The sequence below is a fragment of the Macrobrachium rosenbergii genome, chromosome 6 (genome assembly GCF_040412425.1).
Source record: "Macrobrachium rosenbergii isolate ZJJX-2024 chromosome 6, ASM4041242v1, whole genome shotgun sequence".
Lineage (NCBI taxonomy): Eukaryota > Metazoa > Arthropoda > Malacostraca > Decapoda > Palaemonidae > Macrobrachium > Macrobrachium rosenbergii.
The window spans coordinates 13,569,695-13,585,756 of record NC_089746.1 but is presented as its reverse complement, the minus strand read 5'-3'; the positions used below and the strand labels follow the sequence as shown (position 1 = coordinate 13,585,756).

The 16,062-nt window shown below is 39.0% G+C and overlaps 1 protein-coding gene and 1 long non-coding RNA gene across 2 annotated transcripts in view; one reads left to right on the top strand and one right to left on the bottom strand.

Annotated features, from left to right (window-relative positions):
- Positions 1-3,493, top strand: part of LOC136839219 (uncharacterized) — a 616,302-nt gene extending 612,809 nt beyond the window's left edge. Inside the window, exon 9 of the long non-coding RNA XR_010853258.1 lies at positions 3,161-3,493. This is a non-coding gene — a long non-coding RNA (uncharacterized lncRNA). The remainder of the gene's footprint in view (positions 1-3,160) is intronic.
- LOC136839215 (discoidin domain-containing receptor tyrosine kinase B-like) overlaps positions 1-16,062 on the bottom strand; it is a 336,084-nt gene that overhangs the window by 3,210 nt on the left and 316,812 nt on the right. The window contains 1 exon segment of the mRNA XM_067104952.1: positions 3,679-3,820. Within this exon segment, the coding sequence (XP_066961053.1) occupies positions 3,679-3,820 (142 nt within the window).

Here is a 16,062-nt window from a genome sequence, read left to right as displayed (position 1 = left end):
TTACTTTTCCAGAGAAGTTGTTCAGGATCAGGATCATTTATTAGCATTCTAACTAAAGATCTAGGGAAAACTTGGGTACAAAACTTAACACATTCTTTGGTACCCTATGTCGTCTAAGATTCTCCTACCTCAGTCTAAAAGACAGCTTTTGGCAGATCAGCTATTCTGATCTGATTAACAGGGAAACCTCTCTTGAGCGAGGTCTGGCTTCTGAATTGTTGTCCATTAACATCTTTCAGGTAATTTGGACACTGCTTTCCTCGAGTCACTTGTGTAAAAGCTGTTCTGTCTGAAGTCTTATTAGACTCCAACCCTTGGATAACATATCAGTGGAGAGAGAAAGCACAAGGAAGTACTGCCCAAAGATTGTTTTCCCTTCGTGTATCCACCAGCCAGACTATTTCAGACTGCATTCTTTCTAAAAGCTGCTAAAAAATACAAAGACAACTTGGAGCTTGATCATGTGCAGTAGTCACATTACTGACGGAGACTGAAAACAAAACTTCCTCTGGTAGATCCTGGTGGCCGTGCCAAACATAGACGCCTATTTTTAGACAACACAAGAATTAACAAGGTATTTTTGGACTAATAACTCTGAGTGAGTTATAGCTTCTACAGGGCCATCACCCTCTTGAAAACTTGAGGGGCTAGGTGCTAAGAAGAGACCAGGCAAATTGAAAACAAAGCATCCTTCAGAACTAGAGTTGTTAATGTTTTCCATACTCTCTCCGAGTTACTTTGTTAAAGAATATTCAGACTCAACCTTGAGGGGTACAGACCTAAACACTAGTTTCTCACCACTCATTGGCTTGAAGTGAAGACAAATCCAGTGTGGAAGCACACTGGTTTGTATGGTTTGCTGTGGGGCTTCTGTGGCTCATTATTGATGATCTAGTCAACCAAGACCATAAGCTTTGCTAACCTGATCCTGTTAGTCTAGAAGGAAGGGGTCTACAAAGGATGGGATCATGTATAATATTCACATGAATTCAAATCAAATGTTTAGGCAATTTTAAGTTAAACATCCACAGCAGTAATTAGAAAAATGTTTGTACTTTAGTCACCTCCCTCCCTCTTCTGGTTTCAGGTTTATTGAGCACTTTGCTACCACAGAATTGCAGTCAATGATGTTTTTGTAGGAGTTCTGGGTTACTTATGCTGTGGACTGTATCAATAAAACACCTATGTTTAAATAAAACCCCTTAATAGGTCATTTGTGTTTGCCTCCAGTTAAGCTTTTCTCTCCTGTGTACAGGCCATTTAAGGAATAGGCTGCATATCCATTTTGCACCGGCTTGGTTTCTGGAACCTCACTTCCAAATTGATAAGACTCTGCTCCCTTCAAGGCTTTCTCAAAATCATAGTGTCATCTTGTATGAATCTCTTCCTTCAGTTTTATGTGATAATCAGGAGTTGTAGCCACACTTTCTTGCAGGCCCACTGATCTGCTGATTTAGAAGGTTATTTTCTCAGGTTTCCTATCAATATTGAAACAAAAATGAACAGAGGCACACTGACATCAGTGACAAGCTCAGAAGGCAGTTGCCTTAATGATCTAGTTTGAGGTTTGGCAACATGCCCTTATCTAGAAGCTTGACTCCATTGCTGGTTTTAGGAGTTAGTTCTGGTGAAGAGAAATGAAGTATGTTGGTGCTCTTTACTCAGTGTAACTCAGTTCTGGTGAAGAGAAATGAAGTATGTTGGTGCTCTTTACTCAGTGTAACTCATTTTCAGTCTTATTACACTTAATTTAAGACCACAGAAGATAGATTCAAGTAGGCTTCTCTACCAAGCCTTGGGAGCAGCGCTGGGATTATTGAGATTCTTCATCCAATATAACCGTTATGGAAGGACTACAATGCTTGACCTTGTTTGGTCACCATCATCTTAACATTCTTTTTTCAAGAAGAGCACAGAGCTGTCTTTTCAAGGCTGTCCCCTCTTCAGGTTTCTGCATTCTTTCAGAAACAGAAAATGTTTTTTCTCTGAGGAGATGAAAAACAGTCTGCATTTCCTTCTAAACCTTATCCATTATTGTCACTGCCCCTGATCAAACGCCATAAAGTTCTGGTCCTTATGATGATCATTTCTAGTATGAAGTAAATAGATCTTCCTCTGCTATGGTAGTCCCAATCTCTGTTTCATTCAAGCTTTCACAGTTTCCTGAAGTCCACGATAAGAAAAAGACCATAACAATGTAAACCAGAAGCACCAATATGTACCACAGATCACTTATCCATATTGAACAACATGGATGAATGGTTCTTGTATGTTTTCCATTGGGTCGTAACTTTTATTAAAAATACTTTTGTGTGATTACAGGGATGGCCAATCAAAAGACAGTCATATTTCGGTTACTACATCAGGTGCCCCTGCTTTGGAATCTCTACTGAAGACGTTTTCACCTGGTCTTGTGTGCATTTTGCAAAAAGCATTTCCCCAGACATTAATGTTCTTACACCCATTGTAGTCTCACCTCTGAAGAATTTTAGACTGTAAATAACAGGCACTGCCAGCTCAAGAAGTTTTAGCCCATTTCTGGTAGACCAAAAACTGAAGCAGCTAGCAATGGCAATTATTTATAACCTGGAAAACTTCAGAGGTGAGATTGTGAACACTGCGACTGTAATGTCTAAGGGAAGAGGGATTTTTTGTACCATGTCTTCCACTTAAAGGGCCAGATGAGGATGGCAGCTACTTGAATGGAAATAGTAAGCAGAAACCGGAGCAGTTATCTATCTACCTAGGAGACCAGATGCAGATAAGGGCAGCAAGTTTCCCAAGTAGAACAAACAGTACATGTAGTGTGCTGAAATAGGCATCTCAAGTCAATGTACTGTTAAGTGACAGGCATTAACGGTGAAGGTATTTGCAGCTTTGCTCAAACTGTTTCAGCTTACCTTGCTTGACTCGAGAATACCACTGCATACATATTTAATTAATCATTCTTCATGAATTTAATAGGGATTAACTTCTTTTGCTTTATGATTAACTGGCTTGTTCCACCTAAACATGTTGCTAATAGCTCGACTGGTAGCTTAACTTTTTTAGATTAAATAGTATAATTACTTTTTTAAAGCTCGACTGGTAGCTTAACTGTTCTAGATTAATAATATAATTAATATAATACAGCTAACTGAAATATATATTGCATTTTCAGGTCTGTCAAGAAGAGCTCGTCCCCTTTCCCCCCTTTCTGGTCGACATGGTCCTCCACATTTGATTAATTCCACTGGCTACCTAAACCTCACTATGCATATTCAACATTTAATACAACTGACTGTAAACCAGATGTTTATCTGTAACATAACCCATATGCTAGACATTTTTAAAATAAAACCTTTTGAACAAGAGATGGAATTGCAGAGGGAGCAAAACTGAACAAGTGTGATGGGGCTATTCCGCAAGAACACGTTACATTTTATAAGTAAACGTTTCTTGAATGTGGCAATGAAAGTCCGTATGAAACATTAAATATAGTGAAGGAACTGTCCGTGTTTGTATGTTTGCAAAAACTCCTCTTTAGACGAAATGCCTTTTCCTTAAGAAAAAAAAAAAAAAGTTACTCAGTACATGCTAAAAGAAAACGCTTTTCCTGAAGAAATGTTATATAGTATCGTTCTATGCATACCAAATACCCTGAAGGGTATTGCTCAGAAAAAAATTCCTTTCCTTTACCTGGCAAAGTGCTTCAGGGCTGATCCACCGGAGAGGGGCGGGGCCTCTTCCATCAGGAGAGCGCCAATAATCCCCGGAATACCTGGGTAAAGCTGATCCCACTTGGGTTATCTTGGCTACCTCTCCTAATATCAACACATTCCTGCAGGAGGTAAAAGAGAAAAGTGAAAGTACAAAACAATTAGGGATTTGAACAAAAGGTAAAAACTGTATTTAATGTTACATTGAAAATTATTTCTGTAGTTAGTTTTTAAAGGTAGATAGATGGTAGTATCGTAGTACATAACGTGAAAAATTAGTTTATACTCCTCACTAGCAACTTTCTCAATTTTCAACGTTACAGTAACAGAATAATTTTAAAAATTTTCGTCGTTACAGTAAGCGTTCGTAAACAGTATGTTGCTAGTGTTCATCTATTAACTAAAGTGATGGTAACGACTAGCATCTATTAACTAAAGTGATGGTAACGAAATAACTAACTACCTTTACCAAGTTAATGACTGAACGAGTTTGGTGATGATAAATTTTTTGAGTTTGATAATTTTTGTGGTAAAAAGTGAACGAAATCACTACCCACTTGTAGAAGTGAATATTTACACGAGGTTATTATAAAATTACGTGAAGCTAACCAAAGACTGATAACACTAAGGGACGACACAGCCCTTGAAGAGAGCATTCATATAAATTCCCCTTTTAGACGTAAAGTGAAATGGAAGACCAGCCTGCTCACAAGAGCCCATTTGCAATAAAGACTGTTTCATGGGAAGTGACAGAAATTGGAGTTCAGTGCTATTGCCTGAACTCGTATTTCTTACAACAGCTCCATGATTAAGGTTGGTTTGTGTTAGTTTGTTTATGCCATTACAGTGACTGGTTTGGGAGAATTTCCATGAATACGTAATATATCCCGTAGGAGGGTAGTGCCGTCAGTGCACCTCAAGTGCGGTGCACTGTAGGCATTACTTATGATTCTTTGCAGCGTGCCTTCGGACCCTAGCTGCAACCCCCTTCATTCCTTTTTCTGCGCCTCCGTTCATATTCTCTTTCTTCCAACTTACTTTCCAACCTCGTCTAACAATTGTTTCATAGTGCAACTTCGAGGTTTTCTTCCTGTTACGCCTTTGTAACCTTTCAATTTTCCTTTCACCGCTGAATGACCTCATAGGTCTCAGTCCTTGGCCTTTGGCCTAAATTGTATATTCTATTCTATTCTACGTAATATACTGTACTGTGCAGTTAATAAGACGCTTTCCCTTAAACCATTCACTGTTCAGCATTTCATATTTAAAAAACTAGAATGATAATATTGAGGCTATTTGAAAACAAAAACACGCTCTTCTACAGACAACAGGTAACTTAAAGGGTAGTCATTCTAGATTTTTAAATATGAAAACGGTGCAAGGTATACAATACCAAAAAAACGATTATCAAACTATAAACGTCTATTTCCCCATCTCCAAACGGACATAAGACCACCGTCTATTAGTAAAAAGCTATAACAGAAAAAGAACGGTATTGATGATCAAATAATTAAAATGAAAAACTCGAAATAGCAAGAACATTTCAGGAGAGGAAGAATAAAAAAAAACTATAATTTCTAACTTATTCTTGGCCCTGACATCCATGTACCATTAAGTCAATCTCTCTCTCTCTCTCTCTCTAGCACCAACAGGTAAAAGCAGGCATCCACCCCTCTTGTCAACGGACGTCCACATCCGTCTGTGTGGAAAGCAATCCTGACCACCCGAGTTACACTGGCATATTGATGTGGGGCAAGGCGACGGACAGTTCAAGAGTGTCAATCCAACGCTGCCCTAAAATGGAAGACTGCAGTATCTGCAAAAGTACAAAACTGAGAAGAATGGTAGATACTCCCTTGCCTTACTACTGATTTTGCAGATACTGCAAATGGGACCCCCTAATACTCGTGGAAAGCATGAAGGATCATTCTGAGACTTCAGTAACTTGTTTATTAGTGTTCCACGAGCCCGAAAGGTGGCATATCTCAATTTCGAAAATTTTGCAGATGCTACAGTTTTCCATTTTATAGCAACAACGGAAAGACTACAGTAAAGTGGCCAACCATGTTCGAATCTTCATCGGAAGTCGTCATTATAATGCCATAATTCGTCGCCTAATGTGCAACGAATTAATAGCCGAAACAGGACTGTAATTAAGAAAATTAGGAAACGGACTCGAGCACTTACACCTAATTGAAAGTATCTCCTATAGGGATTACTTAAGGTTCTTTGCAGCGTCCCTTCGGTCCCTTGCTGCAACCCCTTTCATTCCTCTTACTGGACCTGCGTTCATGTTACTTTTCCTTCATCTTACTTTCCTAACACCCTCTCCCAACAATTGTTTCATAGTGCAACTGCGAGGTTTTCCTCTTGTTACCCCTTTAAAACTTTTCTATTCTACAGTTTCACTTTCAGCGCTGAATGACCTCATAGGTCCCAGCGCTTGGCCTCTGGCCTAAATCCTAGAAAACGTTCCCTCTCCCATGGAAACTATCAACGTCAGAAATTATTTATCTTGGGGGAGGGCAAATAGAGCTCTTACAAGATTTCAAGCTGCCAATCAACTACCAACGATTCTACTTTACAAGGCATATTTGGAGAGGTATTAATTAATTACCTTTGGGGACAAGTAATGAAAGCTCATTTTGACCTTAATGGTCGTTCAACTTTCCGAAAGCAAGTGTGTCGCACGATTTAAGGAATGACTTGATTTGTCGCAAGGAAATTACATTATCCTGCTATCTATGGTGATATGCCTCGTAGGGGTTTAGTGCTGTAAGTGCATCTCACGTGGTGCACTGTAGGCATTACTTAATATCCTTTGCAGCGGCCCCTAGCTGCAAATCCTTTCATTCCTTTTACTGTACCTCCATCCATATTCTCTCTCTACCATCTTGCTATCCACCCTCTCCTAGCAATTGTTTCATAATGCAACTGCGAGGTTTTTTTTCCTGTTACACATTTCAAGCCTTTCTACTCTCAATTTCCGTTTCAGCACTGAATGACCTCATAGGTCCCAGTGCTTGGCCTTTGACCTAAATTCTATATTCCATTTCTATGGTGATATGCGTTTAGGTTAAAAACATCAATTTCCGAACGGATTCTAGAATTCCTTTAAATCAATTGATATTCGGGATTGTTCATTTTATAGCTCCTGTAAATCAATTGCGATTAGGGATTGTTCATTTTATGATTCCTTTAAATCAACTGATATTAGGGATTGTGCAATTTAAAGCTCCTTTAAATCAACTGATATTAGGGATTGCTTATTTCAAAATTCCTTTAAATCAACTGATATATGGGATTGTTTATTTCATAGCGCCTTTAAATCAATTGATATCACGGATTGTTCATTTAATAATTCCTTTAAATCAATTGATATTAGGGATTGTTCATTTTAAAGCTCCTTTAAGTCAACTGATATTAGGGATTGCTTATTTCAAAATTCCTTTAAATCAACTGATATATGGGATTGTTTATTTCATAGTGCCTTTAAATCAGTTGATATCAGGGGCGGTTCATTTTATAATTCCTTTAAATAAATTGATATTAGGGATTGTTCATTTTATAATTCCTTTAAATAAATTGATATTAGGGATTGTTCATTTTATAATTCCTTTAAATCAACTGATATTTGGGATTGCTTATTTTTATTTCCAATGTCAATCACAACAAGGGCGATACACCAAGAGAGCATTCAAAGGTCATAAGACAACTCGCCAGAACAAAGTGTTGCTACGTAATATATATCACACCTACGGCATTTTAAGTAGCCACAGAGGGAGAGAGAGCAAAAACAGCGTTGTTTTGAAGCCGAAATTCATTGAAAAACGAAATTCATGCGAGAAGTAAGTGCTCAGGAAGAAAAATATCCTTCCCTATCGGGACAGGAACCCCTACTAAATCACTGCGGAATCATTTACGTCCGGGATCCTGTATGGGACCTCCTTTGTGAGTGTGAAGGAATAAATTGAGTTAAACATGGAAATACGCTCCGCCGTGGGTCCCTCTAAAACGTTTTAAAAGCGTGCAAAGGAGAGAGAGAGAAAAAAAAAGAGGGGGCGGGGAGGAGGAGCTATTTTACTGCCAGAGAAGGATACCATTATTACAGGATAGCATCGTAATTTTTTTTACTTTGCTTGGATCCTCAACATTTCTGGCTTTTTTTTCTTTATTTTACAAGAAAAACCTTTAGTTGCCTCCCTCGATATTTTTTATTTACAAGGAAGACCTATAGTTACTTTCCTCGATATTTTTTCTACAAGACCTAAAGTTACTTTCCTCAATATTTTTTTAAAGAAAACCTATTATTACCGAGTTTTTTCTACAAGAAAGACCTAAAGTTTCCTCCCTCGATAGTTTTTTTTTTTACACGAAAGACCTATCGTTACTTTCCTCGATATTAGTTACTCCCTCGATATAGTTTAACTTACGACCCACTTAACTGACTATTAATGAGAAACGTGGTAGAGATAGAGAGCTAGAGAGAGAGATTTCCCCTCTCGTCAATCATCCCCTGTGGAAGATGCCGTCCCGTCCCCTGAGGCCTGGGGACCGATTAATACTTGACGAAACGATAAATCAAATCTCTTCGGACAGCAATTAAGGTTTCGACGGCCTTCCTAAGTGGCATCCGGGGGTTGGAGGTGGGGGTGGGAAGGGATGTGGGGGTTGGTAGGTGATGGAGGAAAGGGGTTAGGTAGGTGGCGACGGAAGAGGGTGGAAGGTTGGCAGGTGATGGAGGTGGGGAGGGAGGGGTTGGTAGGGGGTGAGAGAGGTTGGGTGGGGGTATGATGTAGGTAGGAGGTGATGGAGGAGGGCGGGGTTGGTATTATGCGGTGGAGGGGTTGGTAGGTGGTGATGGAAGGGGAGGTTGGTAGGTAGTGATGGAAGGGGAGGTTGGTGGGGTGGGGAGTTTGGCATGTGAAGGGGGAGGGGTGGGGAGATTGGTAAGAGGATGGGGAGGTTGGTTGGAGGATGGAGGTCGTGGGGGGGAGAAGTTGGTATGAGGTAATGGAGGGGGTTGGTAAGAGGCGGGAGGGGAAGGAACCAGAGCAAGAAGACTACTCTACCTTTTTTCAAGAAGGAAAGAAGCGAGAGCCTCCGTGATTGGAGGAAAGGCAAGGGTCTATATATACTCGTATATGTTGTTTTGCGGGCCCTCATGGGTCAGGCGGTTGGCGCGAGAGAGAACATAAATCTTGAGAGATGGTTGGTTTTGGCTTGCACCACCGGGCTAAGCCTGGAAGCCCTGGAACCACTCTCCCCCTAGGTCTGGAAGTCCTGGGCCGCCCCGTCTTTTGGTTTTAGGTAGCCCTTGTCACGTCAATCAGCCAGAGTGACCATAACTTTAAGTTGGAAAATAGGATTTTCTTGAATTGAATCTAGAATGGGAGGAAATGGTTTGCTAAATGGCAAAATAATTTCTCGTTATTTTCTTCTGGATAAATACTAAAGTGCCATTCCCTGTTAAGTGTTCTCAAAATCTGAATATTTCGGAGACTGGGGGAGTACAAATGTTATAAGATATGAAAATTTATAAAATTTATACTGTTTTGCTATAAAATAAGTTAAACTTCTATTGAATGTTCTTTTCACTAGAAAAAATGGTAATTAGCATACCACTTGTCAGTCTGTTTAAACTAATGTATTTACAACTTTCTAATAGCCCCTGTGATATGCTAATGGTATACAGGAGCGTCTAAAATAGGTAAAAATTAGTAAAGAACACAATTCTTGCATTTTCATGTTATTTTAAGAAAGATCCCTTTTGGCATAAAAATAATCTGAAAACAAAAAATTGCATAATACCCCTGTTGATCTTCAAACACCCCTCTCTCTCTCTCTCTCTCTCTCTCTCTCTCTCTCTCTCTCTCTCTCTCTCTCTCTCTCTCTCTCTCTGAGGCGTCCTAGAAGTAAAATTATCTGGAAAAAATAAGTTCATTATACCACCTTTCTTATCCCCAGCCCCTCTCTCTCTCTCTCTCTCTCTCTCTCTCTCTCTCTCTCTCTCTCTCTCTCTCTCAGGCCTCATCCTAGAATTATCCAGGGACAAGTATATATGCAAACTGGTCTGATGGGAGGTCATGCAGGCCTCATCTCATCCTTCCTTATTGCTAATAAACACTGCTAAGTCATTATACGTTCCATTAGGAGCATTTGCATGCTTGCCATTGAAATTCCGAGAGAGTCTGCAACCCCCTACAGCACTCCTGCAACGCGCACTTATTATCACCCGTGCAACCGGAGAATACATTAGAATAACAAATGATCTCCTCTCTTCGACTTCATTGTTTCTGTAATGCATTGCGTTAATGGCAGGGGGAACTTATTAAGTGACCAGGAATTGTATCTTATTTATCACCGACATGTGGACGACAAGTAGCGACGTTTGAAAGGAAATGTATCTATCAATTATCTTACAAATGAGGGATGATGAATGAAGTGACGTCATTTGAAAGTCATCTGCTTAAAAAGCTTGTTCGATTTTTTTTTTATTATGAAAGTGCCTAGCGTTATTTAACAAACTTTGAAATCTGACGCGCTTTCGATTACTACTTACGCTTCAAAATACTTTCATGCCTAATGCGCTTTTAATAACTTCCGAAGCCCCGTAGTGGCATAGTGGCCTCACGCGGTGCACTGTAGGCATTGCTTAAGGTTCTTTGCAGCGTCCCTTCGGGCCCCTGGCTGCAACCCTCTTTCAATCCTTTTACTGTACCTCCGTTCACATTCTCTGTCTTCCACCTTACTTTCCCCAACCCTCCTGACAGTCGTTTCATAGTGAAACTGCGAAGATTTCCACCTGTTTCACTTTTACACCTTCTTACTCTCAATATCAGTTTCAGTGCTGAATGACCTCACCATGGGCCCCAGCGCTTGGCCTTCGGTCAGAATTTTATATTCCAATTCCAGTTTAAAATAGCGTCCTAAGATGCAGGCTTTGCGAGATAATTCTCTTTTTCGAAAACCGGGCACCTTTAGGAATAAAATGTAACAAATAGGTCTACATCTTACACGATTTCCAAGCCTGACTTAAATAAAATAAAAATAATAGTAATAATAATAACGAAAGCCTTCACACCGGGATCGTAATTTCCAACTAATCCGATTTGGTCGCATCTCGCCACGAAATTTAACGAAGAGGCAACAAATGTCCCAAAAGAACCCGCCCAAGACTTCCATTTTATTTCACTCATTATTTCCTGCTTCTCTGCTCTACGTATATCGGAGTTATGTGGTGTCTTTATGGGCGAAGGGAAACTATAAAATTGCCGGGGCTGGAAAAAATAATAAACAAAAAACCTTTTTCAAATATAGCCACTTACAGCCGCGGTTCCAGCGGTACTTGTGAGAGAGAGAGATTTCATCACAAAAAAAGAACGAGTAAACGCGCGCGCTTGCTGCTTCATGTGTGCATGTGTGTGTGTGTGTGTGTGTGTGTGTGTGTGTGTGTGTGAGAGAGAGAGAGAGGAGGGGGTGGTTTGCTTTCGAAGTATGCCTCCGCTATAAAACATTTCGGGTGGGAACCTTTTTCCCAAGTTGATTCTGGAAATGCATTTGGCAAATGTGTGGCAAAAAAAAAAGATCTCTCTATCTTTGTTAACTATTTTACTTGTTTTTTTTTTTACAACAAAACTAAGAAAACACAAATTAAAAACCCCAAACAATTTTATTCATTGTTATCCTCGTTCCATATTTTATGTCAGTTACCAAGATAATGCAAACGAATAAACAAAAATCCGTGAAGTTAGCAAAAGATAAAACCAGAAGACGAAGAAATAAAAAAAAAAGTATAAAGGGCCTGAAACGGAAGATGCCACAAAACTAGCTATGTCAGATTTAAATTTTATAAAATTTAAATACCCCAAGAATTACTGCAAACTTCAAATCCAGCAAGAAATAACCCAAACATTTTATGATAGGCTATGCTAAAAGAATAGTGTCGATTCTCAAATCTTCATTGGCCATGTACCTGAATTAGAACAATGCAAGTATTTCAATATGTCATAAGAACGATAACCGGTGACCCACGTAGGGGGCTAGTACCGTCAGCGCACCACACAGGGTGCACTGTAGGCATTACTAAAGGTTCCTTGCGGCGTCCCTTCGGCCCCTAGCTGCAACCCCTTTCATTCGTTTTACTGTATCTCCTTTCATATTATCTTTCTTCCATCTCGCTATCCATCTCAAATATTTCATAGGGCAGCTGCGAGATTTTCCTCCTGTCACACCTTTCAGACCTACCTACAGTACTCTCAATTTTCTTTCCAGCGTTGAATGACCTCATAGGTCCCGGTGCTTGGCCTTTGGCCTAAACTCTATATTCAATTCGATAACCGGAGACTGATCTGTTTGAGATTCGTCGTAAGTTTGCCAATCACTGCTTCTTTTGACAGGTACTACTTTGGACATTGCTCTCGACTTCTTGTGAGTTGCCTGCTACCATCAATTCCTCAACTATAAAGAATGAAGCTGAGCTAATGTATGTAAATGCCCATTTAAGGACTAAAGATCAAACACTTTCTCGCTTTACAGAATTCCTGAGAATATAGAATATATGATTTAGGAAAATGGCTGGGACCTATGAGGTCATTCAGCGCTGAAAGGGAAACTAACAGTACGAAGGTTGGAAAGGTGTAACAGGAGGAAAACCTCGCAGTTGTACTATGAAAAAATTGTGAGAGAGGATGGAAAGTCAGACGGAAGAAAGAGAATATGAACGGAGGTCAGTAAAAGCAATGAAAGAGGTTGCAGCTAGGAGCTGAAGGGACGCTGCAAAGACCTTTAGGTAATGTCTTAGAGTGCACCACGTGAGGTGCACTGACGGCGCTAGCCCCCTACGGGGTCTAGAATTATTGATTGGTCGATTCTAGCTTTCTTCAAGATGCTTAGTTACCTTGATAACTTGAGAGGGGGTTGGGAGACGGGGGAAGGAGGGGGGGGCGTTAAGAGAATATTACAGTCTCAAATCATCATTAAAATTTCATAAAAAAAGGAAGTTCTTTCATATCTGGAACCAAACCTTCAAAGGTAACGAGACCGTTAGATAAAAAAAAATCACCATAAAAAGGAATAATCTTCAGAAGGTTAGTATAAATAATGTCCAGGTTAAAAAGACAAAAAAAAAAGAGTAACGACTGATCTTAAGATGCATTTGCATTATTAAAGGAGGAAGGGTCAAGTAGCATAATAGATGAAGTCTTCCAGAATACGTGGGAAGGGCAAAGGGTTTCTCTGAGAGCGTGTTGGAACTCTCAGTGGAAATATAATGTAATTCCGAAATGGAATGAAATATGTTAAAGATTATATACATATATTTATTTATATATTTATTATATATATATATATATATATACATGAATATATTATAATATATATATATATATATATATATATATATATATATATATATATATATATATATATATATATATATATATCACAGTAGTGTTTCAGTTGCGCTCAATAAACAACCCTGAAAGTCAAATACTGCTTAAACGTTTTTCATCAGAAGTGAGAGTTTATCCCAGTGACTTACTCGCCTAAAAACGGATCGCGCGTAACAGAGCAATTTCCTGTGCGGGAATGAACTCGTGTTTGCCTGGAGTTTTAATTTTACTGGTGACTGCGGTGAGTTCTAAGATACATGGCGATGAAATTTGAATTTATAATAATCTGCAATGTGAAAATTAGTCCCAGTCCAGTTATGGATACCGACACTGTCTAGCTTTTGTTTACATAAATGAGCGGAATGGAATAGCATGTAAAATTTACGACAAAGGTCAAAGGCTGCGATCTGTGAGGTCAATCCGCGCTGAAAGGGAAATTGAGAGTAAAAAGGCTTGAAAGGCGTAACAGGATGAAAACCCCGCAGCTGCACTATGAAACATTTGTTAGGAGATGGTGGAAAATAAGATGGAAGAATGGCAATATAAACGGAGGTACAGTAAAAGGAGGGAAAGGAGTTGCAGCTACGGGCCGAAGGGACACTACGAAGAAGCTAAGTAATGCATACAGTGGACAGCTTGAGGTGCACTGATGGCATTATCTCCCTAAGGGGAGGTTTTGTATATAAAATTTTCCACCGGCTCTTTAGTCAACAAACGTATTTATTATCAAGATAGTGCAGTATTTAAGATTAACAAAAACTAAGAGATAATGGAAGGAGACGTCTGCTTTAACAAGACTATGACGGTAGATTTCGAAAGTTACGCGAGCATTGACAATTATGCGGAGAGTGAAAAAATATTAGGTGTGGTCATGAGATGGCGCTGATGTTAATGTTATTATAAAATACCTGTTTGTTGCCATCACGTATAAGATGAAGTCAGGTGTTTTGTTTGCTTTACCAAACTGAACAGAATATTGCCATCTTGTGTGACTAGGATTTGAATATAAAAGTTTGGTCAAAGGCCAAGCGCTGGGACCTATGAAATTATTCAGCGCTGAAAGGGAAATTAAGAGTAAGGAAGTTTGAAAGGTGTAACAGAAGGAAAACCTCGCAGTTTCATTACGAAACAATTGTCAGGAGAGGGTGGAAGAAAGATAACATGAACAGAGGTACTGTAAAAGAAATGAAACTGGTTGCGGCTAGAAGCAAAAGGGGCGCTGCAAAGAACCTCAAGTAATGCCTACAGTGCACCTGGTGAGGAAAACGAATGGCACTACCCCCTACGGAGCTATCTCGTGTGATGAAGTCAAGTGTATTACTTGTATTGTGCAAATGGACAAAAATTTTAGAGTCAAAGACGATTCTTCTACTCAAGACTTGGCACACATTTTTTTATACGAACTATGGTATGTTAATAACTGCAGTTGCAGCCGTAATCTTATTAAAGTTGCAGAATCCTTATGAGCTATAGCCTTCTAACCATTTTTTCTTTGTCCGTTTTAATTCAAAAATCCACTTATTTATCAATAAATTTTCTAGACACTTTCCGAACGAACTGAAGCAAGATAAAAAGAATATATTGATTGTAACGAAAATATTTAATTCAACAGTTCATAAAATGTTTATGCTTTCTCATACCGTAATCAAATAGGTTCTTCCCTTTCAAATACGTTCTCCCCTTTGAATGCGTTCTGCCTTTTAAACAAGCACTGCCCCTCTCTAATTCCTACCAGTAAATAACATCAATCATCAGTTGGTATTTTTCTAAAGTTATTTCAATCTCTCCCTTTCAATTCATCCACTAACTGATGCACCAATTTACTCGGCGACTTGAATACTGTTTACTCAATTTCTGTGCCATTTCCTTTAACGGCTATCACTCGCTTCATTTCCCTCGTGAATATCATACTTTCTTTTCTTGCTTTCGTTTTATTTCTTTTTTTTTACGAAATTCATGGTCCCTTTTCTGAGATTGACAGCTCTGCTTTAATTTCTTATATTATTTCTGTGCCGTTTCTCCTTGCCTCTTCGAATCAAATTTCTCTCGTGAATTATTATACCTTCTTTTCTTTACTTTCTTTTTCCTTCATTTTTCTTAACATTCTTGGTCCCTCTTATAAGATCCACAGATTCATTATTTATCTATTTCTGTGCCATTTGCTTTTGCGTCTTCCACTCGCTTCATGTCTCTCACGAATATTATACCTTTTCTTCTTGCTTTCTTTTTATTTCTTTCTTTTATCTTAATATTCTCGATCCCTTTTCCAAGATCGACAGCTTCGCTTTCACCCATGATTCTACCTTCGTATCTCGTCCCTCGCATAAACGCCATTTCTTCTTCTTCGTTTTTTTTCAAATATTTAACTTAAAACTTTAGGACACTACTCAGCACCCCTCGGTCCTTCAACGCCCTCCTCCCTAGGTCCTCCTAAGTCCTTGTCATTTCGCCCAATACTCGAGCATCCTTTCCGTAATCGCATCTTTACTACAAGAGATTCCGCCCCTCTGGGTATGACCACCTTATTAAAAGGGGGGAGGGGAGGAGGTACTCGAGACGTCTTCGAGATTATTGATAACGCTAAGGATTTGAATTTTTTCCCATAGTGAGAAAAATAATAAAAGGGGTTCTCTTGTTTAAAGTGGAATTTTTTTTAATCTTTTAAATTATTCCATATTAAGGAAAATAACAAAAGGGGGTCTCTTACAGAGTGGAATTTTTTTAATCTTTTAAATTATTCCGTATACTAAGGAAAAAAATAAAAGGGGGTCTCTTATTTAAAGTGGAATTTTTTTTTTATATTTTAAATTATTCCGTACTAAGGAAAATAATTAAAGGGTCTCTTGTTAAAAGTGGGTTTTTAAAAAAATTTTTTAAGGGGATGTTGAAGAGTGAGTTGTAATTTTTTAAAATTTTTGTTCGGACTCGGTTCAATTTTCTTAAGTGTTTGCTGTAAGGCACTGCTCAACAAC